At 47.0% G+C, this 27,841-nt stretch overlaps 1 protein-coding gene across 3 annotated transcripts; it reads right to left on the bottom strand.

The window, feature by feature from the left end:
* Positions 1-86: 86 nt before the first annotated feature.
* On the bottom strand, positions 87-26,947 carry si:dkeyp-115e12.6 (centromere protein F). Of its 3 annotated transcripts, none has more exons than XM_035410254.1 (16): positions 26,717-26,947; positions 23,946-24,175; positions 22,585-22,781; positions 21,098-21,198; positions 20,475-20,542; positions 20,128-20,392; positions 15,699-15,901; positions 15,380-15,505; positions 14,297-14,425; positions 12,211-12,333; positions 11,217-11,352; positions 5,145-8,065; positions 4,383-4,757; positions 2,941-4,210; positions 2,501-2,646; positions 87-781 (listed from the first exon to the last, which is right to left on the bottom strand). In XM_035410254.1, exons 2-15 carry the CDS (start codon positions 24,105-24,107, stop codon positions 2,531-2,533), a joined length of 6,192 nt encoding a protein of 2,063 aa, XP_035266145.1. In that variant the 5' UTR covers positions 24,108-24,175; positions 26,717-26,947; the 3' UTR covers positions 87-781; positions 2,501-2,530. The 3 variants fall into 3 exon arrangements, with proteins under 3 accessions (XP_035266145.1, XP_035266146.1, XP_035266147.1); XM_035410255.1 differs by having other exon boundaries at positions 20,128-20,389; XM_035410256.1 differs by having other exon boundaries at positions 20,128-20,326.
* Between the last annotated feature and the right edge of the window lie 894 nt (positions 26,948-27,841).

Below are 27,841 nucleotides of genomic sequence, written 5' to 3'. Positions count from 1 at the left end.
CACACACACAGTCACGCTCACAGCACGCACACACACACTCTCACGCACACACACACTCATACAGTCACACACACACACACACACACACACACACATACAGCGCACAGTCACGCACACACACACACTCATACAGTCTCAAACACACACACACACAGGCATACACACACAGGCACACACACACATGCGCATACAGTCCCACAGAAAACCACTCTCAGCCTACTATGCTGCAAACTGGCTGGTATTAACACGCTATTCAATAGCTTGAAAATATTTCTAAAGATGCTCGGAGGGCACATACACGCACACACACGTGTACACAGTCACACGGTAAGTCAGGGTCTCCCTGTAGTGCACATTTAGTGAATGAGGGTGGTGAGCCTTGTTCTGTGGCTTTGTAAGGGGAGGTGACTTTAGCTTACTTTTCATAACCATATAGAGGATTTAACTGACTCAAACATCTCAGTGGATAATACCCCAAGATTACAAATAATATCGCTTTAAATAATGTCACTTTTCTCAAATAAATTGCCACAAGTTCTATTATACAGTACTTGTCTCTATTAGTCAAAACCCAAAACTCTTTGTTTGGACACACCAAGCACACAATAAGCACATGTCCTTTATAAGGAGAACTAAAATGCTGGCTATAGCCATACACTTTCTTAGTATTTTTTTTATCCTCAGTAAACCATTCTGGAGCGGACTCACTCCAACTCATCCCATGTAGTGCTGAAGTTCTCCTGATTCAGCAGGTCTGCACTGGAGTCCACGGTCTGCAAACCTGTTACAATAAAACAAAGCAAACAAACAAATATAGGCCATTGAGACTTCAGGGTGGACACTACAAATCGTCACATACGGGCTGAAATCGGGGTTGTTCCAAACTCCTCACAAAAGGGAATTTGTAGAAACGGGTGCCACTATTTTGTGAAAAACAAATGCTTCAAACCCACCCACATTTCTACTGCGTCCTCTACAGGTGGGATGAAAACTCCAGTGAACGGCGGGTTCACTGAACTCTCCCAAAACACACTCTCCCAGCAGGCTTTGCAATACACAATCACAGACAGTGATTCAACCCGTGTCAGGATGTCTGAAAAATATTAACTGAAGTGTTTTGACTGTAGTTCAAACCAGGGAGCAGGGACGACAGCAGCAGTTCCATTTTGAAGAGAAAGCGAGCGTACGCGTGGACGCGACAGGGCTTCCCATGTTTGGAAACGCATGTCTGTGAACACTGTGTGTATACATGACCGGGGGACAGACGGGCTGCAGTACTGGCAACACGAATAAACTGAGCCTCAATAAGTGCAAATCCCCTTGTCTGGATGTTTTATGTTGGGGTGTGGGTTTCTAGGAGACACCAAGTGACTGACATTAGTTAACTGGGGGATAAATTTACTCCACATCTTATGATTTCATTTGTGTTCCAGACACCCATATTCACCACTTGACAACTGTTCAATAGGGTTTGGTACTTTACTTATTTGTACAACTGCAAATTTACTTAAGTAACTTGATTCAAAGTTGTGGCAGCAGTGGTGTACCTTAGATCTGAACAACCTTCTGGTCCTCGATTCTGTTTACACAACCACCCAATCTTTCTGTGTGATCAACTTGTACTTAAAAAGATTGATTCAAGCATGCAATTTCTATCACAACTCACTTTGGTTTAAGTTCTTAAAATAAAAAGAATATTTTTTTTAATGTGTTTGTGTAACAGTGCATCTTATCCTCCACCTAACACTGCCTCTGCTGCAATGCACTTTGGGGAATCTGAGGCAAATATGCTGCACTAACCACATACCTGCACACTACAAGCATTCACTTTGGTGTATTTAATAAAACTGACCTGCCCTTCCCTAGTCCCACAGACCCTGCCTGTCAGTGTGCAAATCCCTGAGTAAAAGAATGCACATAATTGTGTCCTGAATGCCCTTATCACACTTTTCAGAGAGACAGATTACAAATTATTAACTTGTTGCTTGCTTAGACAGAGGACATATTTGAGAGCTCTGTATGCAGTCTACACATCGGCCATCAAGGCCATTCTGTGTGAAACAGATACCCTTGATCATTCTAATACGCACTGAACCCCAACAAACCTCAATGGCAACGAAATTACCAAGACATGTTCAACACTTTCAACATGCAGATAGCAATGCCTGAGCGTGATTTACACACGCTCCAAACGCGGTCGGCCAAACAGCTGGCTCAAGTTATATACACAGTCAAACACAGTCGAACGTGTCAGATGCCATGCGACTCACAAAATGTGTCATTTAATCTCGAGTGAGGAAATCCAGGTGCTGACAGTAAAGTTAACCTGAGTGGGTCAGGCCGAAATTTACTTTATTGCAAACTGAGTTCTGTGACCACACGTGAAGAAGAACATGCGGTGACTTTGTCCACGTGCAGGTGTAGCAGTCGTGTGTGGGTTCAGCCACTATACAAAACGTGTGCGTGAGAGTGAACAGAGGCGTTTAAACTCCCACTCTACCTGCGGGGTCAGGGGTCAGAGGTGTCAGAGCTAATCCTGCTCCTCCTCCGCCTGCTCCCTCAGGGGGAGGGGCAGCGCGTCGGTCCCCAGCAGGCCCCTCCTCAGGACATAGGGACAGGCGGGGCCACTCGGAATATCGGCAAAACCTGGGCGTGGGGAACAACACTGGCTGTCATTACGTTAACCGCGGCTCCTAGACATACCTGTACAGCAGGTAGACACATGTCTGTGCAAAACTGTCATCCACCTGTACAGGACACTTCACTCTGATGCAGTATAAACAGATCCTGGATGACTCTAGCTGCAAGAAGCTAAGCTATGATGTCATACAGCACATATTCTCCTCTGAAAGCACCTGCAATGCTAACCTTACATACCACTGCAACTTCGCCTGTCGCTTAAGAGCCTGTCTCTCGAATAGAGCCTTCAGATATACGCACCCTTCATGACGACCTCGGGCAGCCCGTAGGGCTCGTACTCCGTGTCGTCGAAGGCGGCCGATATTCGGCTGCGGTTCCGACGGATCCTCTCTGCCAGACGCGCCGGGTCGGCAGGGATGGGGAACGACCCGGAGAACAGAGGGCCGGTTCCGCCCTCCGGCGCCAGCATGGGCGACAGCGGCGGCGAATACGAGTTCTGCTCGAGCTCTTCGTTGCTGGTGTTGGGATCTTCGTCCTGTATCTCCGCAGGCTCGGTCTGGGTGCTCGAGTGCTTTATCTCCCCACCACCAGCAGGGGGCCCAGGCGTCGCCTGTTCCACCCCTCTACTGTCACCATCCGTCTGAGTGGCCATGCTCCGAAGCTCTTTACTCACACTGCCCTCAGGGTCGACCCCTGCCCTCTGCTCTGTGAAAGCCAGACTCTCACTGTCCACTTCGGTCTGAGTTTGACAGTCTCTGGTGACCACTTTTGGCCCGCAGGGGGCACTGTGCTGAGGTGGCAGAGGTTCCTTTTCTCTCTCTACTCCAGGGCAGACAAGCTTTGGCATATCTGTGGTGCTGTCCGGTGACTGTCTGTGGGTTGTTGTTAGGGTATTCCCTTTGGTAGTGTCAACCTCGCTGAAAAGAGGGGAATCATTCTTCAAGCCATGCTTACTTTCAGTTTGAGTTTTTGTCTGTACACAGTACATTTGAGTGTCTTCGGTTATGAAAATGCTTTTTGTAATTTGTGATTCCTTTCTTTTTTCTTCCAAGAGGGAGTTACCATCTCTATGTGTCTTCCCTGAATCCGTAGTGCAATCTTTAGTGTTGACAGAGCACAGAATCTGTTGATGTGGCCTCTCAACCCCCTGAGTTTCTTTAACAGGCGCTATGTGTTCACTGACTGCACCTGCATTTTCCACTGCAGGTGCATGAGTCCCTTTGTGGTCCATTGCTTTGTTTGTGCATTTGGTTTTGGCCAGACTGCCTTCACGGGAAGCTGCTTCGATATGGTCCTCTGTAGTTCTGCAGTCTGCTGCTTTGGACTTGCTGTCATAATGGTTTGCACCTTTCTCCTGATCGTCTCTGTGAGTGTTCTCTGTTGCCTTGGTCTGTTTGCCTGCAACGCAGGACTGAATTACCTTAGAGTTGTCATCACTTTCCACAGTGACTGAACTAGGATGACTAACATCATGACTGCCCGGCCTGATTTTGGTCCCTTTATCCATGTCCCTGTGAATCATTGCTTTGGTCTTGAAGTCTGTCATAACATTAGTATCAATAGTTGGCACCTGGAAAAAAAGCAGAAATAAGCACATAAACAAGGCATCATTATCCAAACTCTCAAAACTTTGGTCAAGACGTCAGATTTATAAGTCAAGGTAGAACTTCTTGACTTCAGAAGCAAACAGATGAAAGGTCATAACAATATATTTTCAGCAAAAACCAAAATATCTGGCTCACCTGGATAGTCACCGGCAGATTCCCTGTGCTTCTGAGTGACTCCAGGGTCCTCTCAGTTGGGTTTGAGGAGCCTTGTCCATTGTCACGGTCAACTCTTTCAGCTGGTGCAGAATTTTTTTCAGAGATGTCCAGCCCGCCATACTCCACCTGCACATCCCGTAGCGTGTGTGTGGACTCAAGGTCATCCCCGTTGCAGGTTAGGACCAGCTGGTCTTCACGCACCACTACTATTGAGCCTTGGCGAGAGTGAATGGCGGTCTCCCCTGTTAGCAAAGGGGAGATGGGCTCTCCAGTGACCCTCCAGACCTCAAGCTCTTCTGCTTGTCTTGTGTTCTCCTCTCGCAGGCTAGAGACCTCGGACTGGAGTTCTATCAACTGGGATAGAAACAAGATGAGACTAATTAACCCTAAACGAATGTTAGCTTCTGCATGTTAAACACTTTTAAACCACAACCTTTTCTTTCCAATTACTATGTCCTTTAAAATGTTTTCCCCCAGATTTAAACTTCATTTTCATAATAAACCCAATTACTATTCCCAGGAATTATAAGCAGAATTAGTACAATTCCGAGGAATTATGGGCAGAACTAAAAACACAAACATGAACACTATAAATGGTATTTATAACTCAATAAACATCTTACTCTTAAATGAACATGTACAAACAGTAAAAAAAAAAAAAAAAACCCTGCTTCACATCCTTTAAGCAAATTCAGAATAAATTAGGGAAAGTATGAAAATCAACCATGGGTTTAAACCAACCTGCTTCTGAAGAGCTGTGAGCTGAGACGGAGAGAACTGGTCTTGCTCCATTCCAGTTTTGCCTGTGACAGTCTGCTGCTGGGCAGTATCATCATCCATTTCCCCAGATTTCAGACCACATGGTTCAGACTGGATTTGATCCTGTGGGTCTTTTCCACCGTCCAGATGCAGTCCATCATTGCTGTGAGGACTGGCGAGTTCCTGGGCAGGCGGCAATTTCAGCAACGACTGTGAAGCCACATCGCTTTGACTGCTCTGTTCACTCACAACCACCCTCTCTATACCAACAGACCCTTCATCAGCTAAATTTTCAGCTCTAGTCAATTTACTGTCACCATCACCCAGCTTGCAATTAGTGCCACTATGAAATCCGCTCTCAGCAATAGCAGCTAACTCCCCCTGTCTATCTGGAGGACACACTGCAAGAGCCCAGGATCTCAATGCCTGATTTTCAGCTTGCAACCTGATAATGGCGTGATGATGTTGATGATGTTGCACATCCGTATCTGACTCTGAATCTTTGTTGCTCTTGTGTGCGTCACCTGCCTTTTGGCCTGTCGACATTGTTTGCTGCATGCTCCCTTCTAGAAAAGATGTGGTTTCAACCATTAATTTCAGTTCGTGGTTTTCACTTTGTTCTGTCAGGAAGTCTTGATTCACAAAAGCTTCCACTCTTCCCATTGCTTCCTCGGCATGGGTGCCCGAATCTCCAGAAACAATGATATTCTGTTGGCTCTCACAAAGAAGTCCTTGTTTAACTTCTGAATCCAGAGGTTGTTTTTCCTGCTTGTTTGACAACTGGGCTTGAGATAACATGGACTGAAGCTCTTCATTCTTTGCTCTCACTTGGCTGAGATCTTCCTTGGCAGCCTCTAATTCGGCCACTAGTCTCTGAGTGGTGCCATCTCCTATGAGAGCACTTAGGTCTGCGTCCAGACAATTCAGTCCTTTTACAGTCGCAGCTGCAGCGAGTTTAGATCTCAGTTCTTCATTCTCAGCCTTCAAGTCACGTAACTCTGCCTGAAAATCCTTCACAGAGCCGTCATTGTTGATACTTTGTAACATCTGCTCCATAGGAGGAGTCATCGAAAGAGAAGTCTGGCCAGAATCCTGAAGCGGGCTTCGGTCAGCCGTTTGCTCAGCTTCACTATCTGGTGTGACTGCCTGACCCGGGGTTGAAGGTGTATGAGAGTTCATCTCCACGGGCCCCGTCTCCTCTGGTTCTTCAAAGCCCTCACTCCCCAGCTGCAGCTTATGCTTCTCCGCTTTCAGTTCAGCGATTTCCCCACGACAGCCACGCAGTTCTTCCTCCAGCCTCTGGAGGGTGCTGTCCCTGTCCTGCAGCTCCCCCAGCAGGTCTGTTATGTTGCCGCTCTGGTTTTCGAAGGCAAGGGTCAGCTGTTTGGTCTGGTTAGTCACTTGGCTCTGCAAGACCTCTAGCCTGGCCTGGGCCTGCTTAGCCCTTCCGGCCTCCCTGTCCCTCTCACCCCGCAGTTTCACACAATCGCCCCTTAGGCGTTCCACTTCCAGGACCAGCTGGACCACCTCATCTGAATCCAGCAACTTCTCTGATTTTGCTTGTGTCCCTGGCCCATCAACAGCGGGCTTCGCCAGATAAAGCTCTCTGCTTTCTCCAGGAGGTTTTGAGGCTTTTGCTCCCTCCTTGCAGATCAGGTCAATTTCTACCTTTTCCAGGGTCTCCTCTTCCACAGAGTCACAGAGAGGAATGGGTCCAGCTGGCGATGGAATCAAATTATCATCTCCAGTGGTGACAGAATTGTTGTTGTTGGAGTTAAAATCCAGGATGAGGGGTAGTAAGGGATTCTTGGCCTCTTCACTCCCCTTTTCCCCTTCCAATTTCGAATTCCGCAACTCCTCCAATTCGGTCTTAAGTTCTGCCACCTCCTCTTCCAGAGCTCTCCTGCACTCCTCACTTTTCAAGCTCTCGGTCTCCCCATCCTCCTGTTGTTTCCTGAGCTCAGTCTCCAGTGCCGCTAGATTTGCCCTCAGCTTGTCTACCTCAGCCCTCTCCTCTTTGCCTTCTCTCTTCTTCTCCACCTGTTCTTCCCGACGCTCAGACTCCAGGGCATCCAGGGCTTCTCTCAGCCTGCCGCTCTCCTTTCTCTCCTCCTCCACCTGTTTCTCCAGCCGGCCTCCTTCCTCCTTGAGCTCCTGAGTCTTCTGGCGGAGCTGCTCCACCTGGGAGGAGTGCTTTCGGCTCACCTGCTTCAGCTTGGTCCTGGCCTCCGTCTCCGCCCTCCTCTGGGCCTCCAGGTCCTCCAGCCTCTGCTCCAGCTCCCGCTTGGCCTCCCTGAGGTCATCACGCAGGGCCGCGTTTTCCCTTTTCAGATCCTGTAAGGACGGCGAGCCGTGCTGGCCTTTGACACCAGATGAGGAAACGGAGTCCTGGCTCAGAACACCCACACCATCTGGCTGGGTATCGCCATCACAGCTGTGATGTTCTTGCTTTTCATCTTTGGTCAAGACGCTGACGTCCCTCTGCAAGGTCTCGCCTTGGTCAGTCCCTGCATCCTCCTGCTCTTTAATGGACGCTCCCTCCTCATCGACAGATGTTTTGTCTCTCTTTAGTGGAGTCGTCTCCTTTCCTCTCTGTTCATCCTCCTCTTGTCGGGTTATGGAGCCTCTCCTATCAGCCTCATTTCCTGCCTTCCCTCCTTCACCTTTCGGTGCTTGGGACCCAAACTCCCCTATAAAATCAGAGTCTATGCCCTCCGCTGGCTCTCTGTCTGTGGGGTACTTGGCCCTCTGCTCTTGCTGCTCTTCCCTGGATTTTTCGGGCCTGGCAACCTTCTTCTTCGGCACGTGTGAGGGGCGATGGGGGGTCACGGGGCAGGAGAAGCTATCCCCGACAGGGAGACATCGTGCAGGAACTGCCGGTGTGGCAGGGACAGCAAGCTGAGCTGCAGGTGGGAAATTGGAGGGAAAGGAAGACATAAGTGGACGGATAAGACAAAGAAAGAAAAAGCTCTTCACCTATGTTTAATACAAAGGGAAATATCTTTCCACCGGCCTGTAACTCAAACCACCGGCCTGTAACTTCCAATTTGGGAATACTCAGAAATGCTGCATGGCGAAATCACACAACGCTGTGTTCCAGGACGTTCTCACACAGAATGCTGTGCAATCACAGGATGTTCTCCGTTTGCTCATTTTCACCCAGTGCAAGTTCCAGCGTAAGAAACATTCGTGAGACAGCGAAGACGAATAACAGAAAGCAGACAGTCAGAAGATATAAACACATACATTAAAAATGAGACTGATAAAAACAAAAGAATGAAAGGAATTAAAGATTGATGGGTTCCATTTTGTGATATATCAACTTCGTCTGCGGCTATGAATACTGCACATTTAAAACTAAAAAAAATGAAAAATACAGAGAACATAGTCGTCAAATGTGACAGCGCAAAGGAAAGACTGAGGAAGGCTGAACCAAAGCATTAATAAAGTCTGCTACTCTTTGCTGACTGCCCACATTATTAAACAAGCTGAAGACAGGCTGCTGTGGCAAGTACTATGAATTATTTATAACTGCGTCTGGTCATACTTACAGTCCTCTACTCACAATGCTACCTCAGTCTTATGGGCATTCGGAAGAGTGTTGTTCTCTGAATTATTTCAGAACTCAAAAGACTGTTCTGGAGTGCAAAGTGTCGAAAATTAGGGGTAGAGCATATACTATATATGGTATGGTATTTATACATAAACTGGTCTGTCCAGAAGAACCCAGTCTGATTAGCTTTTACAGAGATTACGATCTCCCTCAATGTGCAATGACAGTTCACTCCACATGTTTATGTACAAAAACAAAAACAAATGAAAGGCCAGTTTAGTGTTTACACCTTACTCTTACATTCATGAATATTTTTTCCCAAGAATGTAAGGGTAAGGTTTATAATCAGATAGCCAACTAATATTAAAGAAATGCTGCTAAAACTTTCAGTAATTCAGTAATATTTCAAACACATCACCTGCTTCCACTTTAAATGAATAAACTGATCATGTCCATTATGTATGTGATTAAATAACTAAATTAAGGTTTTAAATAAAACAGGCCACTCACTTGCTATGACAAATACAATGAAAAGAGGATATTCAGAGCTAATAAAAAAAATACTTAAAATACAGTATGATGGTTAGGATTCGAGGACAAAGACCAAATTATACATTCCATCTTAGTGGGCAATGAATCCATTACAACTATATTGCTACACCACTAAATCCATGTTATGAGTAACCATTAATTTAAGGTTTTGGGATCAGTCAAATAATTACATACTGGTTTAAAGCTTCAAAATATTATTTTCTCGAATGAAACAGTGCTTGCCTTTACTTTAAAACATAAATCTTTTCACATATCTTGTAATTTAACTGTAATTGCACAGTACAGCGCAAAAAGTACAGCAGTTTGATGAAGTACAGTCCCAAGAGAGACAGCAAGTGCAATAGGTGATGACTCCATTGAAAAATCTGCTCTGTCAGAGAAACAAGAACAAAACAAGCCTAACGAGCACTTATGTGCCACTCAAAGCATTACTAAGCCTTCTATTAACAATCCAGTGACCAATTAAAACATTTCCTCATTGTTCTACAGAATGTTAAAGGCACTTCCTGAAACGGAACTTCCCGAAACCAGGAGAGCTTTTAGCACGAATGCATTTTCTCCCTAATGTACCATTACAACACAGACCATTCCGCCAATAGGGGGCAGCAGAAAGACAGCAAAATACAAATGTTCAAAATACATGCAGTCAAAGGGCATACCGAAAGTATTAGTCAGTTTGCCTTTGAGGAGAAAACGTGTGCGTGTGTGTGTGTGTATATGTGTGTGTGTGTGTGTGTGTGTGTGTGTATATATGTGTGTGTGTGTGTGTGTGTGTACATGTGTATGTGTGTGTGTGTGTGTGTGTATATGTGTATGTGTGTGTGTGTGATAAAGACAGATGTCTTACAAGCTGCTGTTGTACCACAGCAAACAGATAAACTGAATTGCTTCACTCAGGTGCAAGCTACTGCATGCAATATGATCATGAACTCAAACCACATTGTAATGTACTCGTGTACTGTATACCGGCCACTATGTGTGCAATGTAGACTTCATGAGCCCCTTCACCAAAAACCTCACCTTCACTGCAGAGCTGACCTCCTTTGATTAACTAGTCAATTGGTCAAAACACTCCTTTATTGGCCAAACCCGCCCCCCAAACTCAGTTCGCAATTTACATTGAAAAAGTCAAAAACAACAGCAAAAAAATTTGTTTCATCATTTTGATCATTTGACTTTCGGTTGAAAAAAAAGTGTTCATTGGTCGACCAAGATTTTATCTGGTCGAAGGCAGCCCTACTGCAAAGTGAGGTTTGCATTGTTGTGTAGTTTACATGGTGAAAGTGACTCGTTTTACTGCAGGGAAATCTCCATTTCCTTCTGGAATTCTCTCACAACTACTCACCCTCTAACGCATGAATAATGAACAAGCACTTCATTTTTTACTTCCTGCACAAAGTTTTTGATACCCGAGTGAGCCTTCAAAAATGAAAAAACTGTCCTGAAGAATTTTCATAGAAATGTTGAAATTTGATTTTTCAAAAAAAATCAAGTTGAAACCAAGTTTCAACTTAATTTACCCCTACCTTCTGTTACCCCTACCTGCCCCTATGCGCATAATGTTCTGGGAAGCCGACCACACCCTTTCTGCAGCGTGACTGCCTTTTAGCACACTCCTAAAATGGACTTCAAATTCCACACAGTAGGACACAAGCCAACTCCGCTAAACATTTGGAGTATGTATGCATTCAAACGATAAGGCGTGATTTTTAAAGTTAACAACAGCAATTGTAAACAAATTTGCTTGGTTTGTAGTTTGTTGAAAAATCAGGAAAAGGGTGTCAAATTAACTTGTTTTCTTATTTATTTAAAAACAGAGAGATAATGATACCAACATATAGTAAAAGTAAGGAAGACTTACTCAGTTTCAAAGCACATGACAAATCACAGAGTTTGTGATGAGTTAGTCACAGACGTGTGACATCACAAGTCAGCTGACTGCTACTCACCCTGCAGCTCTGACACCAGCCTCAGGGCCTCGGCCAACTCCCGGCTCAGTCTCTTCACCTCCTCCTCCAGACTCTTCACCCGCTGACTGCTCTGCTCCAGGCTCAGCCCCAGACTGTCCTTCTCCCGCAGCGCGTCCTGCAGGACAGAGTGCACATTACAAGTGTCTGACACAGAGGATGGGTCCTGCTCTGAGAGGGACTTCACAGAATTTTTATCAGGCAGCAGCCAACGTTTCATTCTAAAATGGCTTCATATCCAACCGTGTTTTTGAGCCAGCAGGGAGAGGGTGATACTGTGCCACTCTCATGTCCTTGAACAAGAGCAACACCAGGCTGTGGACCTGATAACATTAATCGTGACCGAGACAACAACAGCACCACTCCTTCTCCAACACTGTGGCAAACTGCTTATCTTTAGCTTGAATGGCACTGGATGGTGCAGATGGGGAGGGGTTGGGGGAGGGAGGGGCCAGATGACCCTCGTCAGATAAATGTACTGTTCCGTGTATGGCTTTCTTGTGAATTTGCGAATGAGCTTGAAGGCATCTAGTAGCTGTGTATGTCAAAGTTCAGTTAGGGCATTTCACACGTTGCTAGTGCAGCTAGTAGTACGCATGGCAAACTGACCCTGGGGTCAGCAGAACAAGCCTTCATCCCCCCAGCATGCTCTAGATCAGCCTCAAGATGCAGATTCCTACCTCTAGCCCACCCTTAATTGCCTAGAGAACACAGCTTTGTAGCAATAGTGTACTTGTACTTTGGATTCGCAACAGAAAATGCCTTCCAACAACCAGCATGTTCTGGACTATCTTCAGAACAATTTCATACCATTAAATTGTCCTGAACGGGCTACAGAAATAGCTTTGTATCATTAGCAAGAGTGAAGTGGCTACAGAATGTAGCATTGTACAATTAGCTTGCTCTGAACTAGATACAGAATGTAGCTACAAACCATTAGTTTGCTCTTAATTGGCTACAGAATGTAGCTTCATACCATTAGCTTGCTCTGGATCTGTGCCTCTCTCTTCTGGCACTCCTGCAGTTCCTTTTCTGTCCACTGCAGTTTGCCCTTCACACCGTCCAGATCTTTCTCGAGAGTTTGTTTCTGCAGCAACACCTAGAGCCAGGGCAAAGTGGAGTGAGGGAAATTGGAGAAATAGAGGGATGGAAGAGAGGGAAGTGTAGGGAAGAGAGAAGGAAGAGTAAATAGAAAGAGCATGAGACAGGGAGACAAAGACCGGAAAGTACAGATGGAGAAATTGGGGGGGGGGGGGTAAAGAAATGGACAAAGAATGAGGTATGGATAAATGGGCAAAATAGGGGAGGCCAGTAAGAGGAGGGAGGTTGAAATTGGGAGGGGTATTGTAGAAGGGACAGCAAAGAGAGGGGGATAAAAAAGAAGAGGGGGACAATGGTGGGGGGGGGGGGAAAGAATAATGGGGTAGAACACAGATTTAATCAATATAGTCATTTTTTTAAGAATCAATCATATTTTAAAGGTACGGACACATGCAGCATGCTGTCCAACTGGAACGTGCAACTGCAATGGCAGTTCATGCCCACATCAATGACAGACGGGTTCAAATGCAAATTCAAAAGGAGAGGCAAACAATCTGGTCTGTAACCGAAACCAGTTTTGGCAATCACCATCTCTGCTTGACAAACTGAAACTACCTCCACACTACTACGGATATCTGGGACACCACAACACAAACTAGCACCTGTGTCCCCTGTTTTACACCTACCCTACCCTTGTTACCTTTGCTCAGTATTGCAGCCTGGTGACCTTTCAGTTCACTAAATTATGCTTAAATGTAATGTAATATGTTTCATATATGTAGTCAGCATAGGCATAGACATATGTGGTTATACCGCAGAATTTTGAAGACAATATGAACTGGAATATTGGAAATGATTTTTCTTGGAAAACCATTTACCAAATAAAAAGACTATGCATGTTGGTTGATTTCAAGGATCACTTGGAGTCCCACAGACAAGGTGGATAGCCAACGTGCGCCCCCTCAGGTTAAGCAATTCCTTTATGCAATCCAGTTCATCATGTAGCGACACCCGTAGAATAAGCAGGCTAAAATGACATCTCTCAGTGACTCTGAAGACAACCAACAGAGTCGCACGAAGCTGAAGTGTAGCCAATGAGACGGACGTGGGTGTGGAATTTCTCAGAGCAATGGGAACATTTTGTTTTCTCTCTCCTCCTTATCGAACTCCCCCTTCCCTTTCATTTACCCATCTGTCCCAGTACCTCCCCCTAACTCTTCGCCCATCTCCCTTTACCCAATCATTCCCTTTCAAACTCATCCTCCTGACCCCCACCCCCCCACCCCCCCCTACTCCCCCCTCCCTTTAAGGGAGTGCCAGTGCATGAGAGACAGGGAGGAGCGTGCAGCTCAGATTACAGGACGAGGGGAAAAACAAAAGAGGCAAACCACACAGAGATTATCACACACTGACCTTCAGGGCTCAAAACTCCATTGTGAAAAATCAGGATGGGAAAAAAGAACAAGAGAGAGAGTGGGGGAGGGAGAGAGGAGAGGAGAGGAGAGGAGAGGAGGAAAGTGGCATTAGTTTCTGGCCCGTAGAGCTCCCAAATCCATGGTGAGGATAAAACAGATGGTGGGACAGAAAGGCAGAGACAGACAGAGGGGGAAAAAGAGAGGATACGCAGCCAAGCAAGAATTTTGGTACAGAAGGTCTCAACACTGACCCTGTGTTCAGCTTGTGCCAGGCGGGTCACACACACACAGAGATGCTTCCCACCGACAACCACAGTTTAGAGTTCTGAGAGACGGCACTGAATGAACATTGGAATACTAGCAAATTAAAACACTGGGGTCAATGCCTGAGGGCAGCTGGCAGTCAATGTACATCCTGCCTCGTAGCCAAAAAAAGACCCAAATGATTAGTTCCAATATGTTCTTTTCTTCTTATGACTGATATGACTCCAGCCAACCAGCAGACCCTCGGTGTGATGTTCATTGACTGATTCGCGTCTGTGCTGCTTGTGTGTCTGTGCTGCACGTGCGTCTGTGCTGTCTGTGCATGAGAGGTGGGGCTGGTACCTTGTCACACTGTGCCTGCAGCGTGTTGTGCAGGGTTCGGGCCTGCTGCAGCTCCTGGTTCAGCTTGTTGCTCTCCTGCTGGTGCTGCTTCTCCCTGGACTGGCTCTCTTTCTGCAGCTCCAACAACTCCTACAACACAGAACACAGTTACTACACAATCGCTGGAACTGAGAGACTCACACAAACACACACAGGCCGTGCGGATATGGTGGGCGATATACCCAAAAAAGTCCTGCACATCCCTAGTTCACTCTGTACAGCCACCAAATGATTAATTTCCCCCAATGGTTGCATTCATATTCATTATTTTGGAAATTTTGCTGAGGCATTAAAGCAGTGGTGTCAAACTCGTGCCATGGAGGGCCGTGTGTATGCAGGTTTTCATTCCAGCCTCAGATCTTGATTATATAATTAGTTAAATTATTTGCTGAATTAGGGATGCAGGTTTGTGCACAATGGTGACCCGACGTCTATGGTGACCCGCATTGTCTAAATAAAAATGTTCTTATATTCTGTGCTTCAATGCAGTTAAACGCATATGGCTGAATGAGTAATTGGACTCAATTAAGGCAGCATTAATTGGTTGGAATGAAAACCTGCATACACACGGCCCTCCATGGCACGAGTTTGACACCACTGCATTAAAGGGATGTTTGAAGGGAGTTTCTCCCCACTAATCATGTTATAAACTGGGGATGTCGGGCTGAAAGCATTCCTACATCCAGTGTCGGTTGCTCACTCTCTGTTAGCCGTTAGCATCGTAAGCCAAATAACACTGATTTAGCGGGGGCTGAGAATCACACTGACAGCCACTTAACAGAGAGTACCAATGAGCCAAACCTAAATAAACAGTTCATCATGTGTTTATACATATCATGTAATAGATACGTGCCAATATAGCCAAAGAAAACAGTACTTTTAATTCGTTTTGGACCACTTGCCAAAACGCAGTCATGCACACAAGTGTACATATTCTTGCACGCACGCACACACGCGCATGTGCGCGCACACACACACACACGCGTGCACACACACACACACACACTCTCTCTCACACACTCACACACTCTCTCTCTCTCTCACTCTCTGGTGCTCTCTCTCCAGGTCCTTCCTGCGCTGCTCGGCGCTGCGGCGGCTGCTCTCGGCGTTCTGCCTCTGGCAACCCAGCTCCTCCTGCAGCTGCTTCACCCGCTGCTCTGCAGCCTGCGCCTGCGCAGCCAGCCAATCACATCGCACGAAACCAGTGAGCCAATATAACAACATACAAAAATAAAATACAGGCAAAATCTACTACACTACATTCATGAAGGCTGAAGTTACAACAGGTCTCCCAGGTCTACCACACAAATAATTTACATTACACCTTGTCTCACCGGATCTCCACCACCATGCCCCAGCTCACCCTGTCCTTCTCCTTCTCCACGCGGCCGTTGGCCTGGTCCAGTTCCTGTCGAGCCCGACTCAGGGTCTGCTCCCGGGCAGCCAGCTCCCCCTGCACCTCGGCTAACTGGGCCTCCGACTCCCGGTGCCGGTCCGAAGCCGAGCAGACCTCCTGCTTCAGAGACTGAACCCACGTCTGAAGCTCCACGACTTTGGATCGTTGGACTGGGGAAAGAGGAAGAGGAAAGGAGAGAGGGACAGAAAGAGTGAATAACCAGAAAATAAAAGCTAGCTACAGTAACAATAGATTTAGATTTTCTTCTTATTTGCATCTAAAAGGTCCTTGGAAAACAGCGATGACGAAAGTCAACATATATAAAACAATTTGTAAATGACATATTTTTGCATGTTCTTACTGTAAACTGTCTTCTAAAGGGGAGACGCCAGGAAACATAACAAAACTGCATTTTATCACATTTGGGTATGTGTACTATAGCATCTAATTATACCTGCACACATCTGTCCTGCTACTGTAGAATACTCTGGAAATGGCATCCATCACGTTTGTGACATCATTATGCCCATTCTTTTCAAATCAACACAAATGCAACTGCTTTTAAAACCATTCATGCAGAGCATATGACAGACTGAGAACACAGCTCTGCGGCCAGTAAGTATTGATCAGTTTCAGGAAAATGTGCATGAAGGGGAACATGGCTATTAAAAGCACCGCCTCAGGGGCAGTACGACAAATACTGTCACAAGTGCAACTGCAGCCCGATAACAGTCTTGTTTTGGGTGGACACCAAAAAATGACATTTAATAAAGCCATATACAAGTTCTGCGTGTGAGGAATGCATTTACGACAGGATCAATGTATGGCAGATTGAAAATGAGAAACTAATGTTCAGTCTGAAAAAGAGTCGTAAAGTTACTGATTCGCATCTGGATCTAGGCATTGTGCTGCAGCAGTAATAAAGAATACATTTAAAGAGCCACCGAGAGGCTTTCTGGTCTTTGTCAGAACGATTTACAGCACAGTGTGCCGTTCTGGGCACCACACTGTAAGAAAGAAACAAAAGCACAAAGAAAGGCAACTACACTGGCTCCAGGTAGGAAAGTTCAGAGGAAATACTGAAGACACTTAAATCTACTCAGTCTCACTAAGAGATATGGCTGAAGGGACAAAGTTGAGTACTAAATATTTCTCAGGTTGACTCCTGTCAGCAGATCAAGTCACTGTTAGGGAAATTAGATAAAGGGAAATTCTTCACGAACAGGAAGGATTTAATTTTTTTTAAGAAAGCTTGCCAGACCACATAACACAGGTAGAGACCCGAGGGGTGTTCCAGTCCAAGCTTGATGAAATAATGACGCTAACCTTTCAGTAAAAGATTTATGCTCCATGATATCTACGTTCAGAAACGCAATGCAAGGTTAATGCGGGTTCATTCAACACATTTGAAAAATACTGCAATACAATATATTTTTTGTTTTTCCTCAAAAGGAAGAATTCACCCATAATACATGAAACAGTCCTTGCAGCAGTGAAACCAGACTGTCAAAGCTCAAGGGAGTGTCGATTGTGAAAAGGTCATGGAGTCATATACATTTTACTATTTGTGCAAATGTTTGTGTGCTTTTTATTAAGGACAGGGATGTTCAATAAAAATGAATCACTTCTAACCAGTATTTGTCAGAGCACTTAGTGGTGTAAAAACGCCCGTCTCATTGTCATGCCAACAAATGGCATCTGAGCGGAGCTGAAAAGGGATTGGGCCTAATGGCCGACTACATAATGAAAGCACGGTTTATTACGAATGAGAGCCCTGCCGCAGGTGAAACGCAGACGGCCAATGAAAAGGCAGAGCGGTGAGTCACACGGCCTGGGCTGACTGTGCGGCGGGCGACGTGTGACGCTGACGTCACGCGCGGGGCCAGCTGAGCACCGAGCCGAGCACCGGAGGGCTCGGCAACAACGTCCGTTTAAAATCCACACGCCGCTCTTCTGAGCGCTGAGGTCAGCCAAACGACAGCTCGGTCTGTTTTCCCAAAACGGACTCCCCCCCCCTTTCGCCTCGCCGCCTCGGGGCTACATGTCTCTCCGTACTCCTCCCGTCCCTCCCAGCCCGTGGAGCGCGGGACTCATAAAAATGACAATGGAGTTTTACTGGCAGCGAGACTGACCGAACCGGCTGGAGCACAATGGCTGGCCCTCAGCTCTCGGGCGCAGTTCAAACACCGCTTCTGCATGCACGTGACACCCCCCGCCACGGACTCCGCAGGCAGCCAATGCCGCCGCTCCGCTGCTACTGTGAACTGCGGCATTTTGTTCAGAGGTGGTATCATGAATATTACAGGAAGGGGAGATAAAAGCAGGACTTTTAAAAGTGCAGCTCTGAGGCTGGCAGACAGGCCAGTTCCCACACGCAGAGAGCAGGTGTGCGCGCGCGAGAGCACGCGGGTTTGGGCGTGCTGCTGTTCCGAGCTCAACCCGCGGATCAGGGTGGCAGTCTGCCGCGCAGCAACGATGCACACGGTGAGTTCCCATGGCGACACTCTCCGGGGGAGTCAGAAAGTTAAACATGGGAAACGGAAAGCGCAAGCGAGGACTCAACAAACAAGAGAGGAGAACCACCGTGTGAGGGATACTCCCAAAACACAGACAGAATCGCTGCCCAGGGACAGGGCCCTGTCCACCGGGGCCTCTCCAGGCCTGGATAAACCACACTGCCCTGTCCACTAGGGCCTCTGCAGACCTGGATAAACCACAATGCCCTGCCCACTAGGGCCTCTCCAGACCTGGATAAACCACAATGCCCTGCCCACTAGGGCCTCTGCAGACCTGGATAAACCACAATGCCCTGCCCACTAGGGCCTCTCCAGACCTGGGTAAACCACAATGCCCTGCCCACTAGGGCCTCTCCAGACCTGGATAAACCACAATGCCCTGCCCACTGGGGCCTCTCCAGACCTGGATAAACCACACTGCCCTGCCCACTAGGGCCTCTCCAGACCTGGGTAAACCACACTGCCCTGCCCACTAGGGCCTCTCCAGACCTGGATAAACCACAATGCCCTGCCCACTAGGGCCTCTCCAGACCTGGATAAACCACACTGCCCTGCCCACTAGGGCCTCTGCAAACCTGGATAAACCACAATGCCCTGCCCACTAGGGCCTCTGCAGACCTGGATAAACCACACTGCCCTGCCCACTAGGGCCTCTGCAGACCTGGATAAACCACACTGCCCTGCCCACTAGCGCCTCTCCAGACTGCCCTGTCCACCGGGGCCTCCCCAGACCTGGATAAACCACACTGCCCTGCCCACTAGGGCCTCTCCAGACTGCCCTGTCCACCGGGGCCTCCCCAGACCTGGATAAACCACAATGCCCTGTCCACCGGGGCCTCCCCAGACCTGGATAAACCACAATGCCCTGTCCACTAGGGCCTCTTCAGACCTGGATAATAGACTCTGCCCTGCCCACTAGGGCCTCACCAAAATACTAACCTTTATCCAGGCCTGGAGTGGCCCCGGCAAACAGGGCTGTGTCTGTTATCCAGGACTGGATAAAGGTTAGTATTTTACGGCCTGCCAGCGAGCAACAACATCATCATGGAGCGCACTGATAACGACAGGGACTGCGTCAAAACATCACTACATTATTATTAAAACGCTGAGCAATGCCGCAATGCAAACAGAGGACGACGAGGCAATAAATCAATCTTTTTATCAACTAAAACAAACATCCACTTTTTCCATTGAGTCGTACACAACGTGAGCCCCTCCCCTTCCCCCGTCCCACAACCACACCCACACCCACCTCTAAAGCACTGCAGTAATATCAGTGCTGCGGTTTGCGAAAAGCCACTCGGAATGCACATTAGGACAAAACAGCCTTTGTGGGGCGTTACAGGGCAGAGATCCGCAGTCAGCAAACACCAGCGCGTGGCGCGGGGCAACGTCACGGCGTGCCCGTGGGAAACGCCGAGCCTGGCATTATCTGACGCGGCCTCGGCCGGGTACAAAGCCGGGGTCACGGAATAATCACACGGGAAAAAAAAAAAGAGACGATGCAAGGAAGCAACAGGCCTGAGAAAACAAAGGCGGAGGGCGAGACGAGCACAGTGAGGACAGAATGAACAGACAGCACCACCGTCTATGCAGGTCTATGAGTGCATCGGAGTGCATTCATAAGGGTCCGTGTGCCCTTACTCACAAGGAATGAGAAAGCCAACATGTATTTTCTCTCTCTATATAATTAAATATAACATGTAATTACATATAAACCAAGACATAATCACAGGGCAGCCCTTAACAGTCAGTTTACTAGAGTGAACACATAGCTTTATTTTTACTGAGTACACATTTGCAATGATAGCGGTACGTCCCACCCCAGACATGCAGAGGGCAGTGTTGAGAGAGAGAGGGCCAGAGCTGCTGTCACTCACTGTCATTCTCCTTCCTGACGTCCGCCTCCTTCTCTGCGTCCTCGGGGCTGCAGCGCTCGAAGACATTGCCGGTGGGCGGGGTCAAGGCGGCGGCCCTCCCCCTGGGGGCGGACGACGCCTCCTCCCTCTCCCACGGAAAGACGGCGGAGGCGGAGGGGGGCTTGGGCTGGCGGTTCCGGCGGCCGGAGGGCGGGGTGCTCTGCAGTTGCCGGGGGAACGGGGAAGACGCAGGTGTGGGGCTGTGCTCGGCGAACTGCAGCTGCTGCTGGGGGCGTGTGGACAGAGAGGCGCTTAGCCGCTGCACGGTGTGGGGCAGCGCGGGGCGGACTGCGCGGGCGCAAACTCACCCTGACGTGCTGGGCTCTGACCTCGCCGTCGCCTCCTCCGGACGAGTCCTTCTGCTCCCTGCGGGACCCTGTGGGGGGGGGGAGGACACGAGAGACATGTCTCATTTTGACAGCTGTGAACACAACAGCAGCAAATTCATGGGGGCTCTCTATTGTACACCTGGCATTAGAAGGACATAACCAATGTTCAGGGTAGGGTTCCATTTGACCTACACTGCGGGTTTGCATGTCAAATTCAGCATGCTGAAAAACCAACCGCGGGGGAGGGAGGAGAAGGAGCAGGAGAAGCTGAGTCAGAGCGGTATTTTAGGACAGAGCTGCGGACGGGTTAAGGCTGCCCTCCCACACAGAGAGATGAGGAAAGAGAGGTGGGAGCAGAGCGCACTGAACGGACTGAGAGAGGTGGGCAGAGACAGAGAGATATGCACACAGCTGCGCCACACAATATGAAAAATATGGATAACCAGCTCCCCATAGAGAGACTGAAAGAGAGGCAGGAGAATTGAGAAATGTTGGAGAGTTAGACAGGGAAGTGATTTGAGAGATGGGGAGAGGGACAGCCACAGGCTATGCAGTGAGGAGAGGAGAGAGGAGAGGGGAGAGGAGAGGAGGGACAGGGTTACCACTGTGTTCCCATGAGGACACATTCCAGCAGGGAGTGGAGAACAGCGCAGAGTCCCCAGAGCTGTTGGCATTCTGCAGCTTTTCAAGCTCCGCCTCCAGCCTGGAGAAGAGAGAGATACGACCAATCACGTCACAGGGCCCCCCCCTTTCACATAACTGCAAGTTCCACAGAGGAAACCAAATACTTTTGGTACACTCCTTAATACAGTGTATTATTCACATGTATCCACCGGATCTCGCAGATCGTGTAACTTGTTCATTTTGGGGTACAGCGTACGGCCGCAGTGCTTTGGAAGTGGCGCTGCTGAATCGGCCACGTTGATCATTAACCATCATTATATGACTCTGAAGGGGCAGGTAAGCCTGCATCCATTCTTTCTCCATTCCACCGCACATCCTGTGCACGGGTCTGCCCGCTCATTTATCGCACACCCGCCCTCACACGCGGAAGCCAGCGCAATGTCGGATAACCAGCCGCACACCTTTCACCTTTCTCCGTTCAGCCTTCCTGACAGTAAAAACAGGAGGAACTGGTACAGTCAGAGAGCCAACCCACTGCTACGATTGCGATCAGTACAGGCCAGCGTTTCCACTAAACGCGCTTTGCAGCGGCACCTCAGCACTGAGAGACCTGTATCGCCGCTCCTGTGGAATTTAGAGTTTTTCTGATTATCTTTTTAACTTTTATCGCTCACTCAGGAGCTCAGTCCAGTCACCAGTGAGGGTGAGTGGAGTAACGGGGCTCTACGAACGCAGCTGTCTCACTCTGGGGCCACAGTCATAAGGTCTGACTAGGCGGACTACTCAGGAGACTGATTACAGGCGAAAGCGCGCAGCCACCGCGCAAACCTATAATCTCACATCTAATTAGCAGTCGAGTGGCAAGCAGTGATTCAAGAGCAAAAATAACAGCTAGTATGAGGTAGCGCTAGCTAGCACCAACCCCTCTCAGTCTAAGGCCCTTACCACTAATGCTGGGAAGACTCTTAGGGAGAACCTGACAGGCCCACTCTCCCTGCCAGTGCTTTTTTAATCAGGGAAACACACTCATCCTTTTCTATTCAGCCCGCAGTTCTCCCCATCTATCCATCTTTGTTCTGACATGACCATCTCATTCACTCTCTGCCCATCTCTCTCTCTTACTTAGGCAACACAAATCCTGTCAAAGTCAGTCTAAATCACATTATTGTGACACTCAGACACACTCAGACACAGGACAGGTGTAAAGTGCTGGCCATATTTCACTGATAAATTAGATTAGAGGTGTCAAACTGAATCCCCAGGGGGCCGCAGTGTCTGCAGGTTTTAGCGGTTTCCTTTCAATTAAGGCCCTGAGAACAAGGTTTGTGGATTCCTCAGGCAATCGATGACTTAAAATGAGACACTTGTGCCGAGAACATCCCAAAAGCCAGCAGACACTGCGACCCTCCAGGAATGCAGATTGACACCTGTTAGATAAAGGTGGGCAGCCATTTCTCCTCCTCACCGTTTGACCTCCTGAGTGAGCGTGTGCGATACCGAGCGGGCGGAGTCCAGCTGCCCCTCCAGGCCGCACACCTGCGCCTGCTTCACCTGCAGCTCCTGGGACAGACGCTGCCGCTCCCGCACCCCCACCAGCACCTCCTCCTGAGAGCTCTGCAGGTCCTTCCGCACCCCGGCCAGCTCCACGCGCACCTCCTCGAACTGCGTCAAAATTCAATCTCACATTCAATGCATAATCATGGCCGTGGCAAAAAATTGTTTCCAAACCATCATAATGAAGTACACAACTACACAGAAAACTGTGTAATCAAAAATCTAAAATGTTGATGCGAGTATCTATGCACGCTGCGCAAAACTAATTAATGCCTATACACTGGCCCCGATGATATGGAGGGCCATATGTTTAGGTGCCAAATTAACAGTTCATCATCTTCACTTAATAGGGATGGGGATTATAGCCAGGAGGATACATGTTTTATTTGAATTAGGCAATATTTTCATGCAATGCTTGGTGCGTGTCATCATAGTTATATTTCTCAATTCATATAAATGTGGCAGTAGGTATGTGTTGTGTCATCACAGTTGTTTCAAAATACAAGTCAATTGTTGTGTGTGTGTGTCTGTGTGTGCATCTGTCTGTGCTGTGTGATTATGTGTGTCTTTGTATATTCAGGTAAATTCACTGTCATGCAAATGGTAGATGCAATACCTTATGTCACATTGGGACTCGGTAGTAAAAACAAATACGGATTTCTCCTGGAAATATCTGGCAGTTGTGGTTAGCTAGCTGAGATGGGAATTGATTTAAGCCTAAGATGCAGCCAAAAAGAGTTAAGTTGCCAAAACTATAGCTATTCTGATTTATTTAGGGTGTCCCCTTTATAACAATAGTAGTAAAGATATACACTTTACAGGGTACTAAAGTGCTTTACGACTGGAACATAAAAATGAATTTGAAGGAAAAAGATTACTATTCCCTGGGGCATCCTGTTGCTCCTAACATTGTACCTATGCCCTCTCATGGACCAGGACAAATTACCTGCAGTGACCTCTTTGGTCGTTTACATATACCGTTCTCATATGTGCCATGAAATGATGTCAATAACCAGCCATTTTCAGTGACTATGAATTGAATTTTAGACAGTGAGTTTCTGCTTGTAGAGGGCAGTCACTGTACTAGAGAGTTCAGTCTGCGTGTGAGTGTGCAAGTGTGCACGTGTGTGTGTGTGTGTGCATTTGTGTCTTCTGTTTCTGATTCTAGAGGGAGGTCTGTACCAGTGTGTGTATGTGTGTTTGTACCTTTGGTTTCTGCTTATAAAGAAAGGCTGTGATAGTGTGTGTGTGTGTGTGTGTGTGTGTGTGTACCTTCTGTTTCTGCTTGCAGAGGGCAGCCTCTGTGCTCTCCAGCTGCAGCTGTCTCTGCTGCTTCTCCCTCTGCAGCCGGTCCTGTTGGGCCTGCAGCTCCCGCACCTTCTGCAGGGCTGTGCCCGACAGCCCCGCCGCCCAGTCGCCCACTGCCCAGCTCATCCCCGCAGCCCCCGCCTCCGAAACCCAGCAGAGGGGAGAGAGGGGTCAGGACCACGCCATGGGTGGAGCTGAAAGGGAACGGGCCAATGAGAGGTCACAGACAGACCGCAGAGTGCTGAGATTTCCCAACCGCAGGAAAATCCACAGTCCGACACTATGTGAGCCAACACACTCTGCGTGGGTGTGTGAGTGTGTGTGCGTGTGAGTATGTGTGTGCGTGAGTGCACATGGAAACAGGGTGAAACACCAGAGCAGGGCTTTTACTCTCGGGACAGAGGGCTGACAGCTGGGGAACCCTGCTGCCAAAACAGCACACGTCACACCGCTGTCATGGCAACAAACAGTTCAAATAACATGAGCTGCTGTGCTGAAAGCTCGCTGCAAACAGCAGCATTCAAAGGATTTACCATTATGCAATAAGACCAAACTGAGCACACACAGCCTCAAGGCTTCTGCACTCTCCTTAGTTCAGAAAACTGGTAGCCAAATTATCACACAATGAGAAGCTGAGCAGGACACAAACCTAGACCTATAGACAATGGTGGAACAAGAGGGGGGGGGGAATGAGGACAATCAGGGCTACGAATCAGGTGCCTGCATCAAAAAGCAATCAAATCAGTCCACATAAAGGCATGCACCTGAGGCCAAGCAATCCAAATCAGGCAGTACAGAGGTACGCGCATAAGTACATAGTCTCCAGTGCAGACCCACAGGAACACAAACACCATACTGAAACCTAAAGCTGGGATGTGCAACCAGCTGAAATATTGCCTGTACAACACTGAGAATGGGCATGAGCCAGGAGACCCAGCAGTATAAGAGTATTCAACCATGCTGAATATAGGCTATTTGCAATTAAACTTGCATTAAACTTAAATCAACTTGCAGACAGCAGCTTCTGACAATAAAGCACCCTTCTTAGAATACACTATCGCAACTTTTTTCTCTGAATTTCCTATAGGCCAAAGATCAAAATAAACCCCCAGTCGTCTGGTTTAAAACTCCTGCACAGGGAAACCTAGAAATTCATCATTTCTCAGGTAAGCAAACAAGCTGAGGTCACACAGCTGTTTTTTCCAAGTGCAATCAGAGTTCATACCAAAACAAAATTAAATCAAAAGAACCCAGCCATCCCCTCATGCAGAGTTCAGGGGGATTTTCAGTGCTTACAGGCATCACATGTCATCCATAGGACTTGGGGGAGGGGGGGCAGGGGAGTATTTTTTAAACTTAAAGAACAAGAGGCAATACCGTGTGCGGTTAATACTGTGTTTGCTTTCAGTACCACTGACACTGTTAGCCATAATGTTGTTTCTACAATTCTCAGAGAATATTTGAATGGTTCCTGGTGTGCTCTGATACAGGACAGAACCAGATATTCGGTTGGGAGGGAAATTGTGTAATGGTTAAAACGGATTGGCCATCAACAAAACATTAAATTAAAAGCATATTTAATTACATCTAAATACACTGCTAAACGAGCCAAGCATATACACCAGCAAAACAAGCGCACTTAATTTTTATGCGTGCAACATTTCCATGCCATCTGCCTACTACCAGCTACATCTGACGGTGCTATGATTTTCCAAATACTCAAACTTCAGACAACTCTTGATTTAAGTATATTAAAGCAAACAAATAAGGCGAACGGTTGCGTTTTCCATTAATCATGGTGGAAAGATTCTAGATTGTCTTCCCAAACTAGTCTATGGGTCAACAGAGCCCGGAAGCCGTACAGCATCCCAGAGAACGAACTGGAGCGTAGGCGGGATTTCATGTCGTTAGTAATCTGTCTTTGTCCAAATCCTTCGGGACACGCAAATGTTACTAACTATATCCGCTTAACAAAAAACGTATGATCGTGTTCATAATCATTTTAATAAAGTAACATTTATTACTAGTAACAAGACTTTCGCTAAGCGTAGTTCATATACGTAATGCCACTGGGAAATGTGCAAGATAGATCTCTAGCCATCTATGGAGGAAAACTTTTTTTGAACCCACATATAAAACGCTGCTGGCCAGCTAGCGTGCTACCAAACAGGTTATCGTAACGTTAAGCCTTTTCAGATCCGTCTGACCGTACATACGTGTTGCCCATTAAATGAAATGCATGTGTTAGTTAACGCTAGCTAGGTAGCCACAGTTAACTAGCTACCATGTCCCTGCCAGTACTGTAGTTAGCAAACAGTGTTCCCTTGTCACTTTGCTAGCATGTTGCCAATAAATTACGGTGCGCCGTTACCGTCAGCTAAAGTTAAAACAATCTAGATGTTCAGTTAAGTAACTAGACTCGCCACGTTAGCTACCTAATTACAACACAACATGACCATGTAACGTTTACTAACTTAGTGCCGATAGCAACGAGTAAGTTCAATGACAAGTAATGCTACTAACCTAAGTAGATCTACGTCTGTGTAGAGATATCTACAATTAATTATCTAAATGTTTTGTAGACTGTCTCCCATTTGAGGTTAGCTGGTTAGCGCAATGTCTAGCCAGGATGTAACTGGAATTCTGACATATCTACTAGTCTAACTATACATTATAGCCTAGCTTAGTCAAGTTTAGTTAGCGAATTAACTTGGTAGATAAAAAAGATAACTTACCCGGCTTTTAAGACACTTTTAAACGCTGGTTATGATTTTAAATAAATCTTAAGACACACTGATGGAGTTTCAGTTCAATTGTATAATGCTCTCAAGACCGCCAACAAACAAAAAACGATATTAGATTTATTATTTTCTTCCGTCGGGCATGTACTCGCTCACAAGCTCAAACTCGTGCCGCCTGTTGCCCTGTCACTCAGCTGTTAGATGCTCGCCAACTCCACAGACACGAGGCGGAGGTCGGTGACGTGTGATGAAAATTAAATAAATGAGGGAAAAACGAAAAACGTAACCGGCTGCGACGACATCTGGTGGCCATAGGCTGGAGGGCCACACACCTTACGGACAGTAACCTTTGTTGGATAAAATTTATTGTAAGTTTATTTAATATTCTGTAACGTATTAGATATCTATCCACCAGTGCGCAAAAGACTCATCCTAGAAAATAATTTTAAAGGTGACACTGTTGTTTTGGTATACCAGGAAACATGTGCACAAGGGATGGACCAGTTTCATATGTTTTGAGTATCTGACTGTCTACTGATTAGGTGCTAATGTGTCTAATGCCATGTAATTGAAAACAACCACGACCGGATGTACACATTTTCTCGTATCAATGCAAAACAGGCATTGAACTGTTACTATATAAATATTTATTTCACAGTGCATGTTTCTCAAGATGAATCAACAGCAGCGTGAAAAGAGATAAACTATCTACAGTTACATCCAACATAAACATATTTTTTATTCTTTGAATATTTTGTTTATGGACATAATTTGACTGGAATGATTACATTCATTATAATTATTTGTAAGGTCCACAAACTGCTTGGTGGATGGTTGTCAGGTCAGTTTCATATTTAGACCAATGTGCTTGTCCTGTATATTGATTTTATTTCTTTTACTTAATCTAAAACATGATGCGGAGTCATTTTTGTGTTAAGATACTAAATCTGTGACTAGTATCAGTTGAGCACAAATCATAGTTTGTACTCCATTGATACCAACATATGCTTAAACCACAGTACACTTTGTGGCTCAAGCATACACTGAACTTGAGCGATGCGCCTCCCACTCCAGTCCCCAATCACCAGCTAAGGTACACCCACTTTTCCATGAAGTGTC

This window comes from Anguilla anguilla, chromosome 3, assembly GCF_013347855.1.
Source record: "Anguilla anguilla isolate fAngAng1 chromosome 3, fAngAng1.pri, whole genome shotgun sequence".
Classification (NCBI taxonomy): domain Eukaryota; kingdom Metazoa; phylum Chordata; class Actinopteri; order Anguilliformes; family Anguillidae; genus Anguilla; species Anguilla anguilla.
Note: the sequence above shows the minus strand (reverse complement) of the source record. Positions and strands in the feature narration are given on the sequence as shown.

Coding starts and splice junctions, on each gene's coding strand:
- si:dkeyp-115e12.6 (XM_035410254.1), bottom strand. CDS start 24,107: ATGAGCTGGGCAGTGGGCGACTGGGCGGCGGGGCTGTCGGGCACAGCC. Junction 20,543..21,097: donor GTCCTCATGGGAACACAGTG/GTAACCCTGTCC, acceptor CCCCCCCCACAG/GGTCCCGCAGGGAGCAGAAG. Junction 12,334..14,296: donor TGCAGGCACAGTGTGACAAG/GTACCAGCCCCA, acceptor CCCTGGCTCTAG/GTGTTGCTGCAGAAACAAAC.